Genomic DNA, 20,733 nt, shown 5'->3' with positions numbered 1-20,733 from the left:
CTATCCTACAGTTCTGCCTGATATTTTGCTCAGGACAGCAAAGCCTGCAGCTCCTTCGTCGTGTTACATTAAGCGTGACCCCTACGTGCTACTACCGAGAATCCCCTTGGCTACAGTGATTGCGGCTTCCGGCAGCCCGGCCAGTTTTGCCACCTTGAGCGCATGACTACGCCGATTGACCCCTTTCCGCAGCTTGTGCACGTAGACAAACCCGCCTTGCCCATCTTCCGCCACATCTGTACAATAGCACTCTACCTCGCCTCCCTGATCCACATGCATTTCTTTCTCCCTGATCAGATCCGCCAACTCATGGAAATGTGTAGCGAACAGTGTTCGGCACTTGTTGATCTTGACCAAATGCCACAATGCTGCAAACGCGACCGCGGTGCCATCATCTGGGGTCGTGCCCCGCCCGATCTCGTCCATGATAACGAAGGACCGCGACGTGGCGCACCGCAGGATCTGCGCCGTCTCCAGCATCTCCACCATGAATGTGCTCTGGTCGTTGTAGAGGTTGTCCGCCGACCCGACGCGGCTGAAGATGGCGTCCACGACGCCAATCTCGGCGTGCGCAGCGGGCACGAAGCAGCCTGTCTGCGCCAGGATGGTGATGAGCGCGTTCTGGCGTAGGTACGTCGACTTGCCGGCCATGTTGGGCCCCGTGATGAGCCAGAGGCGGCCCTGCGACGGCGCGCCCACCAGGCAGTCGTTGGGCGAGAACGAGCGGCCCGCGACGCGCAGCCCAAGCTCCACCGTCGGGTGCCGCCCGCCGATGATCTTGTGCGAGGTGTTGTTGCTGCTGCTGGGCGATGCCGACAGGACGGGTCGCACGAGCCCGTTCTCGGCGGCGAGCCGCGCGAAGGACGTCGCTACGTCCAGCTCGTCGAGCACGGATGCGTTGCGCCGCAGCTTGATCAGGTTGCGCACCACGCGCTCGCGCAGGGAGGCAAAGATGCGCGTCTCCTCTGTCGAGATAGCAAAACGGACCTGGTGGAGGGATTGGCCGAGCGATGTCCATTCCGGGAGGGAAAAGGTCCGGGTCGACCGCGACGAGGTGAGGGGTGGGAACGTCGGGGGTATCTGTTTCGTGTCCTTGCCCTTTACGTGCAAGATGTGACCCAAGTTTGGTGCCCAGCGAAGCGTGAGAGATGGGGCGCTAAAGCGGACGCTGAGTGTCGTGGTTAGTGCGATTCGCTCTTGGAGGAGCTTGTTGAGTTCACCGTGGAGGTTTGAGAGAGCCGGGCTAGCACCTGGCTTCATGGTGAAAGTTGGATTATCTGCGTCATAATGATCACGGATCGAGGCCGGCTTCCCATTGACAGACCTCTTGATCTTGGACGCGGTGGATTTAGGGAGAATGGTGGCAGCCTCTTCGCTTGTCGCTTCGTTGCTGACAATGTCCGATGCAAGGGAGAGTAGCTGCCCTGCTTCGCTGTCTTCTAACTGGTGCTGTGCTGAGAGTCCGTCTTCATCAATGGAGGAGCGGATGCGGTCAGCAAGCTTGGCTGGGTCGGCGAGGGAGATACGTTTCAGAAGATCATCGAACGGGTGAGAATCCGAGTTTGCGGAAGGCGGGGAAGAAGAAAGAAGCTGGACTATTTCTTCCGTAGCATGAATCGTGTTGGCCAATCCAACCAAATCATCTGGATCACCACGGCCAAAGGCAAACTTCTGAACGAGACGTTGTGAATCATGACTTCTTCTTAAAAGTTGAACGATAAGGTCTCGTAGATCTGTGTTCTGAATGAAATACTCAACTAGCTCTTGACGTTGCGTGATCGTCTCTAAGCATGTTGAGGGGGCACTGACCCAGTCATTCAAGAGTCTGGCACCGCTTTTCGTGACTGTTCTCCTAATAGCATGCAGAAGGCTACCCTTGAAAGCACCGTCCCGAATTGTCTGCTTGATCTCCAGGGAGCGCATGCTGTTCTTGTCAATAGTGAGGACTTGAAGACTCTCATGGCGAATTGGTGGCTGGAGTTTCATGCTAAGACCAAGAAGACGGTCTCGCACATATTGAAGTAATATGCTCCCAGCAAAAACTTCGTCTGCAGTAAAATTCTTGGCTGTCGATGCTGATATTTTTGATTCCAGCATGGGTGCCCATTCATGGGTAGGCAGTGGTGTGTCATGAGGTGTGAATGTGATGAGATGCTTATCTTCAGCTAATATCGTAAACAGTGTATGGTCCTCCTGCGACTGCAGCCCCTTTTCTATGACAATCTCGCGTGGGCCGACACGGGATAGTATGGATGAGAGTCCGGCTATCGTGGCCGATTGCGTATAGAACTGACCGGTTGATATGTCAAGCCATGCAAGACCAACGGTCGCCAACGAAGGAAGAGGTTGTTCTTTCTTTTTATCCTGTTCCTCCGCGGGCGCGGTCTCTGCCACGACCACGTTACCAACTGACTGATCTAGATGAATAGCCATGACATAGTTGTTAGCATACGGATCAATAAAATTCTCATCAATCAGCGTGCCAGGAGTGATGATGCGAGCGACCTTTCTGTCGTGCATGAGACCATTGGATCTGACCTTGTCGCTCGCATCGTTAGGGAACTCCTCGGCGACGGCAACATAGCAGTTATGCTCCTGGACGAGGATCTTGAGAAAGCGGTCCAATTGAAAAAATGGAAAGCCGGCCTACAAACGAAATCAGCCATAGCTTCATACAAACTACGCAATGCGCCATGAGACGTATTCACGTGTGCCAAGATAGTCATGAAGTAGCATGAACCAAACTGGGTTACCATACCATAGATACTGGCCCAGCGTTCGTCTTCTTGGATGCGACCTTAAGATTCAGCAGCGGCCCATACTCCTCTGCATGCTCAAAGTACAGCTCGTAGAACCCGCCCACCCGTGTCAGCAGCACGCAGTTTTCGAATTTGGCCATGTTCCGCCGCGCCTGCAGCACCACGGTAGGGTACGCGGGTCCTTCCTCCTGCCCATCCTGTACCGAAGACAAGGGTGTTTCCGGAGGCTTGATGGGCCCTTGTGGCAGGTCTGCGAAATTGATAGTGGTTTTTGTCTTCTTGCCTCTAATCTGCTGCTGATGCCGTGGATGCACTGGCCCGGACGCGGCGCCGTTCTCATTGCGAACTCCTAAGCTGGCCGGTGGGTCTGCCTGACGCCTGGAGTGACCTACTATCGAAGGCCTGAGGTCATGCTGGACGACGGTTGAGACCAGCCGGCGACAGGATGAGCTGCGCATCGGGTCAAACGGGCCGGCGATAAAATGGTAGACCTTCCCCTCCTGGTATGACAAGGTGTCGGGACCGAACGCTGGAATAGTATTTGGAAGATTTGAGTATTGCATTCAACTATGTTTGAGCTATGAACTCTAGAGAAATTTTAGGCTGATATAACTCACACTGTATAGTTCGCTGCAAGCTGGCGACGATGAGACAGTTGAGATGCCTGCAAAATACACAATGCGCACAGTAGAGCTCGCTTCTCTCTAGTCTAGCTTCGGAATTTAGAACTCCTGGCCCAGTTTTATATTTGAAATACTCGTACCTGAGACCAATACACTTTCTGCACCATAACTCTTTTGGAAACCACCCACATCTGTCATGATCCAGGCACAGAATTGTCCCATTCTGACTGGATACTTTTCGATGTTTCCAGCTCGGGGAGTCTCTTTCTCAAATCTTGAGGCTCTAGCATAGACACTCACCGCTTGCTTTGGCAGGGCCGGCTCATGAGTTAGCCCCTGTGTTTGTGTTTCATCGATTATCGTGATTACAACGGTTCTTTAGAGTGGTGTTTCCTAGAATTCAATATTCCAAATAAGTTGATCATGCACAAAACACAAAATGCCCATTTGAATGCTGTCTCCCTACTAGGATAGCGTCTGTCTGCCTGCCTGTCCGCCAAGGTTCCTGCGAGGTTCTCAAGGTTCTCGCACCTCATTCTTGCAAACAGCCGGCACTTGCCTCACCAATTCCCAACACCAAAATATACTAATTTTTTTCCTTTTCTTTCCACGGGTATCACCCATTTCCCGAGGTCTATCTCTGGCCATATTTCCGCTGCAAACGATGGTTCTCATGGCCCAATTCGATGACAACACGTCTATGGTGTCTTCCCAACCAATACAGATGATCCCATCCATGAGTTTACCCACGAGGCCAAAAGAGACGAAGGAAAGGAGGTCCCGGACACGACGATTCAGAACACTAAACGGCGCATTGAGTCCAGTGGAACTTCAGTACAAAACCCTATTGGCCAGCATGATGTCGGTATACTGCCGCAGTCAGCAATCGATACAATCTCGAAGACACCACACCGAGGTGACGAGAGGCAGAGTGCGCACAACAGACGTCCCCAGTCGTGTGGAGATGCTGGAAGTGGAATGGACAGACACGGATGCTCAGTGCCAGAAGCAGCAAACATATTATGTGCAAGAGGCTCAACTAGACGATGAACTTCAACCCGACCTTCTGCGGCTTCCAGAAGCAGTCATAGATTGGTCTCAAGTCTATATGACTTACACGGAAGAGTATAAGACACGTTCGATGGTTGTGGATTTGATGCGAGAATAAATATAATCAATTGCAGTCACGTGTCTTTCCGATACCTCTATCCCCTGAACGCCTGCTCGCAAAGCACTACCTAACCTAGACAGACGATGTGACGCCTTGAAGGTCATAGTGAAAGTCGCCAACGAAAGATGCCGGAGTCAAAACGCTACTCGAGGGTTCCCATCACATGCCCGCCGCCATCAACGGTACCAATACATGGTCGCCGTTCCATCATTTCCTTCCAAGTCGATATGCAGATTGCGGAACTGATCATTAAACATCGCGCCATAAATGCTGTTCTTCGTGACGTAGCAATCGGTCGGTGTGGGTATTCAACCAACTCAGCAACGTCTACTCATGCTCGAATCCAGTGACGGAGTCTATAGTAAAACGAAAGGAGGAACACAATTACTGAGATGCACACTGGACACGCTCAGCGTGCGGGTGGCCATCTTCGTCATCCTCGTCCATTCCGTTACCACCGCCGAAGGCACTTTGCTGTTGCTGGACGTCTATCTCTTCCAGGTCGACGGGCTCGGTCATGGCCTCAGCCGGAGGAACGGCCTGGACGGCTGGAGCAGGCAGAATCTTGCGAAGCTGCTCGAAAGCTTCCTCGTTATCGGTCCAGCCCTTCTCGGGGAACTTGACAGCGAATTGAATGTACATGTTACCGAAGTCGTGATGTCTTGGCGATGGCATACCTTGACCGCGGATCATCTTGACGGCGTCTTGAAGAGTGTTAGCAATGTTATACGTATGACTGAGCCGCTTTGGACCGTTAAGGGTGGCTTACCAGGAGCAATCGCCTCGCCAGGCAGTATATCGACACTCAACCACCTCTCATCGAGATGCTCAATGTAAATGGTACCGCCGGCCAGAGCTTGCACAAGCTCGATCTCGCAGCGGTACAGGAGGTCGTCCTCCTTACGTGTGAATCGGGGGTGAGGCTTCTGCTCAATCTCGAAGACCACATCTCCAGCTTGGACGCCAGGAGACTGGTCACCCTCGCCGCGGAACTCCACCTTGGTACCGCTTCGTACACCACGGTCGACGTGAACGTGGAGGACCTTGCGGTCGACAATTGTCTTCTTGCCACTGCAGCCCTTGCATCGATCCTTGTCCTTGATAGTCTCTCCCTCTCCGTTACAGTCGGGACAGACAGTCTGGAACCGCTGAATCATGGGACCCATCTGGCGCATCATTGTCTTCATACCGTGGCCATCGCAACCGGCACAGCGCTTAACGGCACCCTCCTTGCCTCCACGACCCTCACACTTGGGGCAGATGATGGACCGTTGCAGGGCCAGCTTGGAGACCTTTCCTCGGTAGACATCCTCGAGCGAGACCTTGTGAGTGTGGTGAATGGTTCGTGCCTTGGGCGGGCCACGGTTTTGCATGCCACCGAACATGCCACCCAGGCCACCGCCGAATCCACCGCCACCGCCGAAGAACTGGGCGAACAGATCCTCGGCGGCCATGCCGCCTGCACCGCCGGCACCGCCCTCGAGGCCAGCCTCACCATATTGATCGTAGACCTGGCGCTTTTGGGCATCAGACAGAATTTCGTATGCGTGTGAAATCTCCTTGAACTTCTCCTCGGCAGCCGGGTTGTGCGCGTTCTTGTCTGTCGTGGAATGTGATTAGTATTTTGTCTTGTTACGATGGCCACTTGTTGCAGGCCAGGGCGAATCAGCATAGCATACCTGGGTGGTACTTCAAGGCGTTGACCTTGTATGCCTTCTTGAGCTGGGCTTCGGTTGCGTCAGGCGCAACACCGAGCTGGTCGTAGAACTTGGTTTCCTTGACCATCTTGTCGTAGTGTTATGCGAAATGTATCTGGACGCTGTGGTGAAATGGTCTCGTTGCTGGAGAGAGAGAGAGAGAGTAAGGCAGGGCGATGTTACGTTAAAAGTCTTTACAAGAAAGAGCAACGTCAGTGACTGATGATCAGAAAGTGAGGTGAAGTGAAGTGAAGTGGAAAGGCTGACGAAGGTGCGCAACGGGAAATAAGTGAAGAATATGGAGGGTCTTAAAGATTGCCCCACGGATGCGCTAATCGAGAAACCCCTCCAGCCGATCAAGAAAGTACACAGACACACACAGTCACAGTCACGGTAGGGAAGTGGCAGGTCTGGGGCAAGGTGCACTCCCTCCTGCAATCCAGATTTTAGGGACGGAACGAACGTACGTACCTGAGCGAGTCGGGAGGTTGCTGCAGGTGGGATAACGAGAGCAGCGCAAATTGACGTATGGCGACTTATGTGTTGCCTGGACGAGTCAGGATGGATTGGACTTTTCGCGACGGCTAAGTGGAAATTTACCAAGTTATCGGTAGACTTGGTAGAATGTTCTAGGCTGACGGACGCAGAACAGCAGAATACAACAAGTAAGACCCAAGATGGAACAACTGCACAGGACAAGAAGATCGGGAATTTCAAAAAGGACTTATTATTATTGCTGAGCAATGCAACGAAATGCTCACTGTTTCCGCCTGCTCCTTCACGCCCATCCCGCCCAAAGAAGGCTGAAATTTTCATGCGCCACGCCTCCCAATAGAAACTGATGGAATCGTGGCTTTCTAAAGGTATCGGTCTGGTACTCTGGAGGGTCTGTGCAGCATGCTTCGGGGGCAAATCAGCCTCACCTCTACTTGGAGATACATGCCTTCGGGTTCTTCTGTCAAGGCACAGGGTCCGGGCTAGGGGTTGCACATGCAGCAGCGGTACCGTAGTAGGCTTTTCGTAGTGGATTACCGAGACAATAGTCGCTGGAATCGGCATTCCCATCTCCGCTTTCGTCCTTTCCATGACTTGCAGCATGGGGATACTGTACGAAAATCCCCACGAACGTCTATACGTTGCGTTCATTTATTTTGCCAACAGGTTTGGTTATCGCAATTTGCCTTACAACCAAGAGCCTTCGTTTCCCGCGATGTCGTAGTGTTTGTGTTACAGCATAAGCAGATTGGCCAGCGAGTCGAGTAACGCAAAAGATTCAATGGCCGAAGGCAACAAACAAGTGCATGGCCGGGAATCACTATGGTACAAGGGATATGTTTACATCGAAATGTTATCGCCGAACTTTAGATCAGCACCCCGCTCGAGCATTCAACTTCAGGGAGCACATCAATGTTTCATTGTCAAGACATGGCCCTTCCCGGGCAACCGTGATGCTTCCCCCCTTCTTTCATGATTGATGGCCCTGCTCGGCATCGCAGAAGTCGCTCCATTCGAAGGCGAGAACACAGCCCGTGTCGCCTAAGTATTGCGGGAGCAACTACGTTAAAGTGTATATTTGCGCATAAATCGCTGCACAAGTACGACGGAGTATACCTATCCTACTCCCAAAGCTACTGTGGCACGATTGGAGTGGCATCTGATAAGCTTATCTCCGACAACAAAGGTCGTGCTTTAGACGTCCCAGATACAATCAGAAGGAAGCATTGAACGCCATGATATGTTAATGCAGTGCAGAGAGTCAATGGTTCGCTGGTTCAAACTATGGCCATGTCCCAACGGGCCTAGCTACAGGGCATGCAGTTGTTTTTGTTCTACTCAATGCTCTGGTTTTAGCATCGTCAAAAGTGAAGTGAATAGCCCCATGGCGATGCCATGGTTTCAGAGCTGTCAATGTGGCGCAGCAAGCTTGAACTGGTCGTCAGCTCGCCCAACTTACACGTACATGGAAGACAGCTTGATTCATCTCCCCATTCTCGTGACCAATTGATACAATGTTTCGTTTCGAATCGGCTCACTGAGTAGTCATTCTCCTCTCTTTACAGTAACGAATAGCATCCGACCAATTATTCTCGTCGACAAGCACGGCCGATCCGGTACCTCCAAACACCGGCCTCACGCAGTAGAGCTACGATAGCCGGCCAAGTCGCAGCTTTCAAAACTACAACGGCAGATCACCAGCCGTCATGGCGCAACTCTTCCAAGACCTCATCTACTCCTTCGGGAACTGCCTGAACTGCTTCCCGGGTTCGCCGTCCCTCAAGATAAACAGCCGCTCCTTCAAAATCCTGCGGCTGCTGGGCGAGGGCGGCTTCTCCTACGTATACCTGGTGCAGGACACGTCCTCGGGGGACATGTTCGCCCTCAAGAAGATCCGCTGTCCCTTTGGCGCCGAGTCCGTTCAGCAGGCCATGCGCGAGGTCGAGGCTTACAAGACCTTTGCCCACTCGCCCGGCATCATCCACAGCGTCGACTACTCCATCGCGTCCGAGCGCAACGACCCGGGCTCCAAGACCGTCTATGTCCTGCTGCCGTACTATAAGAGGGGGAACCTGCAGGATATCATAAACGCCAATCTGGTTAACCACACAAAGTTCCCGGAGAAGAAGCTCATGGTCCTGTTTCTCGGCGTGTGTAAGGCCATGAAGGACATGCATCATTACCAAGCCCCAGCAGGCGGCGAGCGCATGGAGATGGGAAATGCGAAAGCAGGAGAAGAAGACGTCCCGGGACCCGGCAGGAAAAAGGGCAAGGGCAGGAGGAATCAGGCAGTCGCCGCGACCGATGCGGACGACGAGACGGAGCAGGCGAGACCACTCATGATCGAGGAGCAGGTTGCCGCGCCTGGAGAGAGGAGGTCATATGCGCATCGTGATATCAAGCCAGGTATGTGATCGGGTTGCAATGCGACTTTGTGAGTGTACGGAGCATGGAAGCTGACACCAATAACCAGGAAACATCATGATCGACGACGATGGTTCAAACCCTATAATTATGGATTTGGGGTCAGTTGCGATTTCACCAATACCCATCACGTCACGGTCACAAGCTATCGCTATGCAAGATACAGCCGCAGAACACAGTACGATGCCCTACCGAGCACCCGAGCTGTTCGAGGTCAACACAGGGGCCATAATCGACACGAAAGTAGACATATGGTCACTAGGCTGCACACTATACGCCTGTCTAGTCGGCAAGTCGCCCTTCGAGATGCGCAGTGACGAGACCGGAGGCAGCTTGAGTATGTGTGTCCTGGGCGGAGATTGGAGGTTCCCTGATGAGGGCCCCAAGGGTCAGAAGAAGGGCAAAGCTCCGGCGAACGCGAACGCGGGAGCAGCCGAGGAAGCTATCAGTGAGCCGATCAAGGAGGTTGTGCGGAAATGCTTGACGGTCGAGCCGGACCATAGGCCAGATATTGACGAGCTGATAGCCATGGTGGAAGAGGTAGTGGAGGAACTACCTGATAGTGCCGCTTAAGCCCTGGTTCGGTGGTCCGCGGGTTGGGAGTGTGATGTACCATATTATGAACAGATTGTGTATAAGAGGCGTTAGGCATAATACCTCGTCCCACAATCGGGATTAAATGAAGACTCGACGTTATAACTCGAGCATTGAGACGTTAAAGGGATTTGTGTCGTCAATACCGTATGTGTGCTCGATCGGAGGATTTCGCGCTGGAAATTGATTTCTCCCAAAAGGTTGAACCAGGTAAACGGGCCGCCGATTTCAGCCGCGGCGAAGCGGAAAGAGTGCCGCATCAATATTACAATATGCGGTGTCCTCTAGACTAGAGCTCGTTTGACACCTGTGCCCGAGATTTGTTTCAAGAGCAATTGTTTAGCGTAACTGATACACAAAATAGGCCGAGAGGAACGAGCTCATGTTATCTTTCACCGAAGGCTTTATGGACCACACTGTAATGGCTTCAAATCCTTGGAAACAAAGAAGAGAGGATAGACCCAACTATGCTGCAACATGAATTGCATCTTTGGTACATTAATTTTATGAATGGCTACATGAATACTTTGCAAGATCGTCGACCAAATCTCGCGTTCAAACCTCCAAATATTGTAGCGATATTGATGCAAAGTCGTTGGTGCTAATCATCTTCCTCCATTCTACGCTCCGTCAAGGCGTGACATGTGGTCTCGCTGTAGGCATCCAATGCGAGGCTGGTTCTTCACTGAGCAAGTTGAAACATGCGGATCCTGCGAGATTTGGGCATGTTCCCCAGTGTCTTACGAGCCCATATAATTCTCCTTTTGTTGTCTGCTGCTCAAGCTTTAAGAGAAGTTCGTGGTGGCTAGTGTAGACATGCTTCGCGTAGTCATGATTGAAAATCATTCCAAGATGCATTTCTATCTCATGGACATCCTCGACGTGCTAAAGCTCCTCTTTGAAAGGAAGCAAGCGGGCGATATTAGCGGTGGGATGCCGTGTCTTCTTCAAATGGTTCATAAGTTCTTCGACTGTGCTCAGCTTGGCCAAGTCTATAGTCCTCGGGAGGTCGCTCAGATATGCACCGAAGAGGGCGGTTTCGGTATATGGGTTAGTCGATCTCGGTGATGTTACGATACCTTTCACGACGCCGATTAAGTCGATCCTAGGGAATATGGTAGGATTGCAAAGGGACCGTGATAAACAAGTGTATATGATTCTTGCCGAGCTCCGGAATTGAGGTCTCGGTAACACTTAAGAGCAGTTAATCACTCTAATCGAAGTTAGATAATAATTGCCCAGATTCAAGTGCAGCCTATGTCGTCCTCAGTAGAAACAACGCAATTGGGAAGAGTTCGTCTCTGCTATCTTAATCCCACCACAATTGGGATATGCCGGACAAATTTTGATCAGAACAAGCCTACCGGGTTTGAGTGACACGCCACGAGACTCGCAACAGAACATGTGCAGCCGACGGAGGCGTCAGGCGTTGCTCGAACCGATAATTAGACTGACAATCGTGGTGGGTTAGCTAGCACGGCTTCCTTGATTAAAATAGGCATATCAGACATCTGCGAAACTCCAAATCTTATTTCTTAATAGCCCTGGCAGTATTACGAACTTTAGGAATTGCTTCGTAACTCGTAGACCTCTATTCTCAGCATTCTTGTGCAGCTTTTCGATCAGTTGTTATGAACTGACCAGCTGTTCTTGTGTTTGAGGTTTCTCTAAGATTCTTTGGACCATACGATCTATTGATCGGACGCTTTCCTGGAGGTTCCTAGCCTTGTCGGCCTACTTGTTTGCTGAAGGACGGTGGTGTTGAACCAATTTCATATCTGAAGTCAAAGATTCGCGGTCTAAGCTTTGGCCCCGAGTGTAAGATTGGTTTTGGTTATGCATCTAAAAAAACACTGATTGATGATGATATTGGCGAGGTTGAAAAGTGTGACAAAGTGAGAGAACCGAAATCTTAACTAGTTCTTTATGAACTGAGGTCAGTTCAGATAGTAAAAATGACTAAGCTGTGCTGTGACTGCTTGTTAACTTTGAGGAATAGCACACTGCGATTTTGCCGAAATGGAAGGTATGAGCTTTGAGACTGTATACCGTCCCTGGTGACCAAAGACTTAGGTGTACATATAATGATAGGAAAACAGATTATTGATATCATGGATGCAACAAATGCAACTACAGGAAAATTCATTGGAAATACCTGATGATACTAAGATTTTCTCCAGCCAAAAATGAACGCCAGGGATGCCTTACGCTGGTGCAGATTTATGTAACAATGCTTAACTTCTCTTCGAAGCACGTTTCCTTTGTGCCTTCTCCCTTGCATATTCATTTGACTCTCTGCCTTCCTCGTTCTGAATATCAGAAACGATACGCTTGAACTTCTTTTCGTATGCCGCATCCTTGACCTTCTTGATACGAAGCTTTTCGCGGGCCATGAAGTTGGCATCCTTGCGAAGCTCACGCATTGCGCCCTTACGCTCCTTCTTGTGCTCAGCCTTGAGCTTGTTGAGCTCAGCACGCTCACGGTCAGGATCATAATGCTTGACTGGATCGAACGAATCCTCGAACTTGGGCACGTGCGTCTTGATAGCTAGAGGCTTGTGGTGATGAAGTTCCAAATTGCGTCTCTCTAATCGCGCTAGTTGTGATAGACGGTCCAACTTGGCTTTTGATTTGGTAATCTGTTCGTTCAGTGCTTTGGGCAATTGCGAACGGCAAGGTTTGCTCGAGAGGTGAGCAAGGACGTTCGACACCGGTTGAAAAGTCTCGACAAAGGATGACTTCCCTGTCCAGGTGGTTGCTGCGGCATCCAATAGCTTGACTGTAGTGTCGACAAGAGCAATCTTGACTTCTGTAGCATTTTTACCCAAAGAGCCCGTACAGTCACTACAGCTAAGCTTCCGGACGGCGGTGCTCTTGGCATCGTGCAGACGAATGCCTTCTGTGGGCTCGTGTACGGGGAAGAGGCCGAGTCCGTCCTTGGACTTTACCGGCGCCAGTGCGGTCAAAGTGTTGAGACTGAAGTTCATCACCTCGGGTATATATCGCTTCGCCGTGGCCTGGTATTGAATGGCAAGTATGGAAAGATAGATACCAATTGTGTAGTCGGTAAGTTCTCGAGGGATTTTCATGCCCAAATAGCGGCTCATGGTCAAAATGGCTGGGGTGACGACTTGGTGGAAGTGATCAGATGTGGGGAAAATGGTCCCAATCGTTGTCATGATCATAAGGTGACCTACATCGAGATCAAGAGGGTTTTCACTAATCCTCTCGATGTGCGCTCTCAGCTCAGTCCCTATCTCAATCGGGTAGGTCTTTGCTAGAGAGTGAACATGTCGTATCAGGTTCTCGGTTGTAGCAAATGGTGCGTCGTGCTTTGCCAAATACGGTATGTGCTGTATGAGGACCTTTGCGAAGTTACCCAGTTTTGCCTTGTTTCCACTATCAAGTTTCGAATTGTGGAGGGCACGTATACGCTGGACCACTACCGGGAGCTTCTCGACCGGCACTGTTTTCGTGATCTCGAGGAATGCTTCGTGTGTTTCTGGACAGGAAAACACGTAAGGCAATCCGTCAGCATCCTCCTTTTGGCTTCCAGCATCGGTTGTTCCGCCTAGCTTCAGAGTAAAGGCGGGATTTGTTGCCTCTTCTTCCATCAACAAGCCCTTAGTGAACTCATCCTCTTCATCCTCGTCGACTTCCTCGCCCTCATCGGACTCATTAGATTCATCCTCGTCAGATGACTCCTCTTCTTCACTGAGGGAAATATCAACCCCCTCGGCGATGAGGTTGTCCTCGATAAGAAAATCGTCCTCGTCATCGAATCCTAGCTCTGTTGCTGTTGGTCGCAGCTTAATACCCGTTCCAAGGCCGAAGTCGTCTCCCTCATCCTTCTCAATGAACTGAATTGGGCCGTTGGTAGGCTCTGCCTCCTCGTCGGGCTCCGCTTCGTCTTCGCTTCCACTCTCCACTATGCCTTCCATACGCTTCTGGCGCTTCTCCTCCAACTGGCGAAGCTTAGTGGCCTCTTCTTCTGCCTTCTCGTCTTCGGTCTTGGTGCGGTATGAAGGCTGTGCTCTTCTGTCCTCGGCCAGCTTTCGTACTTGCATATCGTACTCGCGCTGGAGTTCTTGGGCGGAAGCGGCTGGAACAGCATTGGACGCCGTACCCTTGCCTTTAGCAAACAGCAGCTCGCGTAGACTAGACATCTCCCCGTCAAGCTCCATCCTCAGGTCTTCGTCGTCGTCTTTTGCTTGTTGCCTCTCTGCCTTGTGGAATTTCGATTTTGCGATAACTTCTTTCATGACCTCGGCTTTCGTCTTTTTCCGCTCTGGCTGCTCATCCTCTGCTTCCGTTTCTCCATCTGTCATCATTTTCCGCTTCAGATAGGCTTTGCGCCCCTCGTCGTCCTCGTCAGACGCAGCGTCTAGGTCATCGGCCTCATAGTCGTCCACGATGCTAGGGCCGTTGAATGACAGCGACTTGCCTGCGTGAGTCAAGCTGAAGGTTTCTCCAACATCATCGTCTTCCAGGTCGAAAGTGGAGCGCTTGTGTGATCTTTGCTTCTCGAGGGCGAAGCGCTCCAAGGCCTTCTCTTCTGGTGTCATGTTGGCATCGTCTTCTCCGAAACGTCGATCGAGGATTCCGCCGACTTTCTGACGCCGTTGCATCTCGACCAGCAGCGTCTCTCTTCGGCGCTCCTCGCCGGCGGCCTTGGCCTCACTGGGTCGGCCATAGATACCCTTGGCGGCATTTCCTGTGGCTGGCCTGTTGCTCGTAACTTCGAACTTTGGTCCGCGTACGTTGTGCTTCAGGTCGAAAGGGTTGAATTGCTCGCGAATGCCCTCGAGCTTTGCTGTTCGGCTTAAGCGCTTGTCGCCGTTCGCACGCTCATCCTGCGCGTTCCGCTTCTTCTGCTTCTTTGACTGCTGGGGGCCAATGACTCCTTGACTCCGTAGTGACTCCTTGAGTCGTTTCAACTGTGACCCGGCCATAATGAAAGTGGGTTGAATGGACGTCTAGAGTCGCTTGCGGTAGAGGGGTCGCAGCCGTTGCTCAAGATATTTTTCTAGGAAATTTCACTTTCCTGCAGCTTATCGCTTATCTTAGCGTTGATGGCTTAGTGGCTGGCAGGGGTTGTTTCTGGGTGGGGCCATTACTGGCATTCACTATAGTCGCATAATACTGGACTAGGTTATCCTAGTATATCAAAATGACGCCCTGGCTACTCAAGATCTCTTTCCAGTACAAATGTAGCTTCTCACGATTAATGTTAGACAAGACCGAAAACCTCTGTAGTCTCTGCCCTCTCCAGAAGCATTTGTGGAAAAAAAAAAAAAAAGAATGAAAAAGTCCTGTCTCGCACCAGTAGAGGAGGCCATCCTCTTCACATTCTCCTTTGGACAACAGTCTCTGGAACATGAGATGTACAATGCCCACTTTAGAAAACACTCATGATTCCAAGCAGGGGTGCTTGAGGCGGAAGTAAACCTCATCCGTAACGAACGAGTTCACTACCTCAGATATAATCCATTTATCCCTAAACATAGCCTAAATATTACCTACCCTCAGCGTGATTGCCAAATGCTCTGCGAACACTACCAAAGCCAGATTCCTCCGGAGCGTAACGACACTTAACACTAAGTGGCAGCTGACATACATATTCCACCAACTTGTGATCTCCAAGTGGCGTGGGTCTGTCGCCCTTCGTGAGAATAATGAAGTTAGCTAGAGTACGTTTAGTGATCGCATACAACGGCGAGTGGAGTGGGGGCCAGCTGTTTTGTATCTTTTACTTAACATCGCCGTACCAGCTGCTAAGTACTGCCTGTGATCTTGATTTCCCCCGAACCTCTCTCTGAGCTTCTCAGCAAGTACCCCCTGCCCACACATACGGTCCACGATTAAAGGCGACTTGATATGTTTCATGGATCTTTGAAGCGCAGTATTGGCTTGGCTTTGCTAAGATTCCGCAGCAGGATCGATGCTCCGTGAACTGCTTAGCTGCTTCCAGGATTTATCTCAAAGCTCCTTTAACAGCTCAGGTTTCTGATTCAACTCAGGGGCTGGTTGTGCGCAGTCAGATTCAAGTAGAAAGCCTTTGTTGAAGAAATGATATCTACTAATTTATCAGAAATGTGTGACACATTATATTTTTGTTGGACTTGGGTATTACTCATTCTGACAAAGCCTTCATCAACTTCATCGCATGTTAAAACGACCTAAATCTCGTTATCATCAGCCAGTCTGGACAAAGGAATCTTTGCTGCTATGCTGAGATCCTAAATAACATGCCTAGATGTGGATTAAGTCAGGAGGCCTCTTACTCCAGAAGCAGCAATTTTGCTTACAGTGAATTAGACCTCATCCCCATGCCAGACCAAATTTCGTAGTGCCTGAACAATAGACTCTCGTTCGTATCCAATACTAAATATACACTCTGACAAATTTTGCAGTTTTGCTGGCAATGTCTTCATTGAGCTTGCTATTTACAGGGTTTAGGATGAATCTGACCTGTGGCTGATACTGAACACTTCAGGGTCTCGTTGGAGATATCTATTGTCTCTAGGTCGAACTATAAAGTAAACATTTTAAGGACATCAGTACCTAGTCTCTTGGGCAGCCAAGAGAACGCTCTCCTGTGTTACTAAATGCTTGAAGATATCGGCAACTAGGGAGAATCAAGGTTACCAGATAGATAGGTACCAACTGGAACGTTTGTATGCGAAGGCAAATCGTACGCTGTCAACCACGTACACTCTTACTCACAGAATCATTTGCTCTACAGATCGTGGATCTACCCTATCTAGTCTGAAGACTATCAGTATGACTATAACCTAGTGTTTCTAGCGTCGACTAACGTTATAAGGATCATCAAAATACCGGTACTTGGCATACCTTAAAGATTCTTCTTATGAGACTAACATGTAGTGCCCAGGTTTGATCTACGCATGTCACAATCAGCAAACATTTGGCATTGATATTCACGGGCAGAGTTTTTACTAACCTTAATTGCGCCCTTGAAGATAGTTGCAGGGCCCAGATTGTTTGTGTAAGCTGCCAGAACCCCGTTGTAGGCTCCAGAAAAAAACGGGAAACCGAAGCACTAATAGAGGGCGATGGCAGTGCTATATTCGGAGCATCCTGGCCTTGGAACACCTATGAGGCTTCTACCCGTTGCCACCACTCGTACTGATCAAGGAAAACGAAGATCTTACTAATCTTACAAATTCAATGAATCCCACACCATGATTGCGTAGATCTGAGAAACTGTATGATTCATCCTGCAACAGAGCCAAGGGAATGATCAAATACGGTCATCTTCAGCTCCCAAGAGTGTCACTGCTGTGTCATGGTGATGACACCCACTATGCCACAGACATTCATATCGCTCTCAATCATATGAGTATTGGTGTCTACACCTGCCAATTCGGCGAGGCGCTGCCTGCTCAAAATGTCATCTCGCTGCTAGATCTATATAAGGCTGTAGTACATGAATTGAGGAAGGAAGCATTGCACATGATAGCCCCAATATCTTGACCATTTCACGCATAAAATTATTTAGATAACAAGGGCTTCACAGATGGACTGCCAAGACACATCTGTCAAGCTCTACATATTCAGAATCAATAATTCCACCTTGCCCTTATCTGAATCTACATCTAAGTTGATCATCAAAATAGGCTCGACGGCGCGTATAAAAAACCTCAGTTAAATACTTACGGGATTTGTCGGTACGGGTTTCCTCTCCGTAGCCAGCCGGTCCAGCTGGAAGCGCAATATGCGCTTGAGGATTTACTACAGTAATAAGCGCTCCGGTCAAGGAAAGAGAACTGGATCATAGGACATGACGAGCCTCAAAGCATTGTTGGTTCCAAATATCCAAATACCCACATGAGCACCAAGACAAATTTGGCAAACATGAAATCGATCGCATCAAAAACAGCTTTCTATTTTAGTTTTATCTTAATTTGGGGGAGGGGGTGGTTTAAAAATTTTGTTTTTTTTTGTTTTTCTGTTTGTTTGAGAAATGAACCCCATTCCTCTGGCTCAGTAAGGGACCAAGTGAAGATGGCATCCCCGGAAAGGTGCGCCGAGGACATAATTTTCTATCATACGAAACGGCTTTGACCGTGACTGTAAATCACTGTGTAATGTCATGGCAGTGATCTATAATTATATGAACTACAAATGATCCTTCTGAGGCTGCTCTGAATTTCCAAGCAATTAATAAGATCAGATACATGTATATTCTCGGTATGCGTTATCTGCCTGTAATAGATGCACACAAAGCCCATGTTATGCGAAGTAATCCTGGAGCATAGTTTCGTCTACAAGCTTATCTTTTATCTTAGCGTGATTGCAATGGTTTTGATGGCAGGCGTTGTTTCTAAGCTCCACTACAGCTCCTTGGACATACCTATGACTTCAACAACTCAGCGCCCATTGCTCGTCGGATGACACTTTAAATCAGCCGTATTTTTCAGGTCCAGGTATTGCACCACGGCGATGACCTGATGTCTCTGGCGTGACTTTCTACCGAAGAGCTTCTTCGATGATCTACGCAGCATAACCAGGATAAACATGGGCCTTCTCACATCTTTGCGGGATGAACGGCTCATCTTTGTCGGCCTTGGCTTGGCCACGGTCAGCTTCGTTGGCATGATGCGTCTCATTTTGACCCACTATCGCGACGAGGCTGAGATCAGGCCAAAGTCTCCAAAGACTCAGTACATCACTCAAGCAACCGAGGATGCATTAGATCTTCAGACAATCAGCAGTCTCTTAGATCATTATAACCCTACCATTCGGGACACGGCGACCAAGATTGTCGTTGGCAGGGCAGTTAACGATGGCGACACAATTCGCCACTTACTAAGAGGCATCATGCAGGCGAGTTACGATGTACGGGAGAAGTACTTGCGAGCCTTGACATTCGCTATGGAAGACAGGGATACCAATCAGGACCAGCTTAAACCTCTAAATACACCAGACGGCTATCGCGCAATTGTACGATCCCTGGAGCACAGCCTTAATGACAGAGCACGTAACAACATCAACGACCTCTTATGGGATGAATACCAGCTTCGTGATGTCAACGAGAGGCGTTGCATCATGCTCATTCAACAGCTCCTCCACAGATATACAAGTAGTGTCAAATTTCTGATGGACGCCAATTTTGTTGAAAGATGGCTTATCAAGCAAGGTTGGGGTGACACGGATGAAGACAAGCACACCAATTTTACGAACTACATACATCGAAGGAAAAACCGCCTCAGCGATATTTGTGCTCAGCTTCTTAGGACAAAAGACGGCCGCAAAGCATTGAGGCAGAGTAAGCTCATTCACGGCAGAGGTCGTGGTAGCCCATACGATGGTTCCGACAATGGTGGCATCAAAGTCATTCTGGAAATTAGCATGCAGAACGAGGATGAGAATGGAGAGATTCATCAGGAGAGTTTCCAGGCCGAGCTAGTGCCGCGAAATCTGATCCAGAGTGATGAAGAACAGCGGCGACGAAGGCGACACAGGGAGGCTATAGTACTCAATGACGGTACACACTCATTGGGCAGAGGAGATATAATCGAAAGAGAGCATGAGTCGGAAGCTTCTTAAGTGGCTTCCAAACTCTGGAAGCACTTTTCTTGTCATGAAAATCCACACAACGTTGGGGAACTTTTGAGCGAGAGATAATCTCGTCAGCGAGTGGCCAAATGCACCAAGGTTTTTGGTCGTACATGCTGGAAACGTTAGAACCTAGAACGTCACAGCGTTTGTAGCATATGTACCTGTTTTAGCCTAAGCTGTGAATGCTCTCAGAGTAGATCTGGTGACACAGAATCGCTCACAGGGAGCCGGGTCGGGCATCAAAGAACCTTGGAGCACTCAGCCCCCTGCTTTTAGGTGTTCTACGTCTGGTACTCTACAATCTTATGATACTGCTACAATCCAAGCCTCAAAGTGCAAGCTGTCATTGCTTCGATTCCGACCATTCAAGTTGCTGACACAATAGTATATCTGCGATCTCTCTGCTCAGACTTTCCAACCATTGTTATTGTTGCGTCAGTAAACGACTTGGGGGCATAGGCTTGTGTCGGTTGTCATGTACCGAACTTTCTAGCGTCGCAGCAACACAAAAATCAGGCATAGAAACAAAAGGTTGGTCCAGGATAACCCCTGGACTGCGCCTCAAGCTTAAGTGGCCCAAGGTTAGCGGTAATCTTGTGGTCCAAGCACCTGAACCCCTACAAAACTCTTGGGAATGACGAAATTGAGTTTGGAATCAAAATTCGGCCAATGGTGTACATATGTCGGTGCTTGAACAAGAAAGATGCTTGTAAGGGAGCCTGCGTGCTTCAGGATCTTTCTCGTTCATTTCGGTATGACAATCATGTTCAACTGGTCAAAACGCAGCTACCCAAGGCCCCGCGTCGTAAACAAACCAAATGTAAACAAATCTACTGCAGGCTCGGACTGGCGCTTCTGCACCTCACAGCTGCACAATAATCTATGGGGCAAGCCAATGGGCTTCGTTCAGCTACGAAAGGTTGTACTCCATTGCGTAGGCGGGTGCAGCTGGTGGTTTTCCAATAGCAATTAACCCTGTTACATCTCTAGCTACATATTGTAATTGCAACTGTGTACTTGGTGCAACGTTATTCGTTTCGTGGTGTGAACTATGATGCAAGAGGGTCAACACATATCCTGGACGCTGTGTTGATGCGGGTGTATTTTCAGGGTCATCATCTGCAGGATCATATCGATTGGCTTGTAGGCGCTGAATCATACGAGAGTAACGGTGGGTTCCCGCTCTGATGTGATGTAGATACATGACAAAACACAACCTTACTGAGGAGCTCAGCTACTTATGTATTATTATAACAGGCAGAAACCACAACTTCTGCTGATTCCCCACCAGTTCAGACGCGAAGCCCAACGATTCCCCCTGTGCGTTGATGACCGGCTGCTCGGCTGTGCTCAATTATACAGATTATACCAACCACTTACATCCA

At 49.7% G+C, this 20,733-nt stretch overlaps 5 protein-coding genes across 5 annotated transcripts; 2 read left to right on the top strand and 3 right to left on the bottom strand.

The window, feature by feature from the left end:
- Window positions 1-81: 81 nt before the first annotated feature.
- BKA67DRAFT_525795 (muts domain V) lies at window positions 82-3,217 on the bottom strand (the record flags this gene model as incomplete). Its single annotated transcript, XM_046098693.1, has 2 exons — window positions 82-2,646; window positions 2,759-3,217. 2 exons carry the CDS (start codon window positions 3,215-3,217, stop codon window positions 82-84), a joined length of 3,024 nt encoding a protein of 1,007 aa, XP_045952943.1.
- Window positions 3,218-4,937: 1,720 nt separating this feature from the next.
- BKA67DRAFT_526270 (DnaJ domain-containing protein) lies at window positions 4,938-6,338 on the bottom strand (the record flags this gene model as incomplete). Its single annotated transcript, XM_046098740.1, has 3 exons — window positions 4,938-5,257; window positions 5,323-6,153; window positions 6,233-6,338. The coding sequence occupies 3 exons, from the start codon at window positions 6,336-6,338 to the stop codon at window positions 4,938-4,940; spliced, it is 1,257 nt and encodes a 418-aa protein (XP_045952942.1).
- A 2,113-nt stretch (window positions 6,339-8,451) lies between these two features.
- On the top strand, window positions 8,452-9,742 carry BKA67DRAFT_525865 (kinase-like domain-containing protein; the record flags this gene model as incomplete). Its single annotated transcript, XM_046098699.1, has 4 exons — window positions 8,452-8,988; window positions 9,097-9,151; window positions 9,219-9,557; window positions 9,612-9,742. 4 exons carry the CDS (start codon window positions 8,452-8,454, stop codon window positions 9,740-9,742), a joined length of 1,062 nt encoding a protein of 353 aa, XP_045952941.1.
- Window positions 9,743-11,506: 1,764 nt separating this feature from the next.
- BKA67DRAFT_584253 (nucleolar protein 14) lies at window positions 11,507-14,771 on the bottom strand. Its single transcript, XM_046104139.1, has one exon. It carries the CDS (start codon window positions 14,713-14,715, stop codon window positions 11,998-12,000), a length of 2,718 nt encoding a protein of 905 aa, XP_045952940.1. The 5' UTR covers window positions 14,716-14,771; the 3' UTR covers window positions 11,507-11,997.
- A 3,367-nt stretch (window positions 14,772-18,138) lies between these two features.
- Window positions 18,139-19,724, top strand: BKA67DRAFT_584252 (uncharacterized protein). Its single transcript, XM_046104138.1, has one exon. It carries the CDS (start codon window positions 18,305-18,307, stop codon window positions 19,334-19,336), a length of 1,032 nt encoding a protein of 343 aa, XP_045952939.1. The 5' UTR covers window positions 18,139-18,304; the 3' UTR covers window positions 19,337-19,724.
- The last annotated feature ends 1,009 nt before the right edge of the window (window positions 19,725-20,733 follow it).

This window comes from Truncatella angustata (assembly GCF_020726525.1).
Source record: "Truncatella angustata strain MPI-SDFR-AT-0073 chromosome Unknown BKA67scaffold_10, whole genome shotgun sequence".
Classification (NCBI taxonomy): Eukaryota; Fungi; Ascomycota; class Sordariomycetes; order Amphisphaeriales; family Sporocadaceae; genus Truncatella; species Truncatella angustata.
This window is presented reverse-complemented; position numbering and strand designations above follow the sequence as displayed.

Bases quoted from the DNA above. Each gene is read 5' to 3' on its own strand.
- BKA67DRAFT_584253 (XM_046104139.1), bottom strand. From the start codon at position 14,715: ATGGCCGGGTCACAGTTGAAACGACTCAAGGAGTCACTACGGAGTCAA.
- BKA67DRAFT_584252 (XM_046104138.1), top strand. From the start codon at position 18,305: ATGGGCCTTCTCACATCTTTGCGGGATGAACGGCTCATCTTTGTCGGC.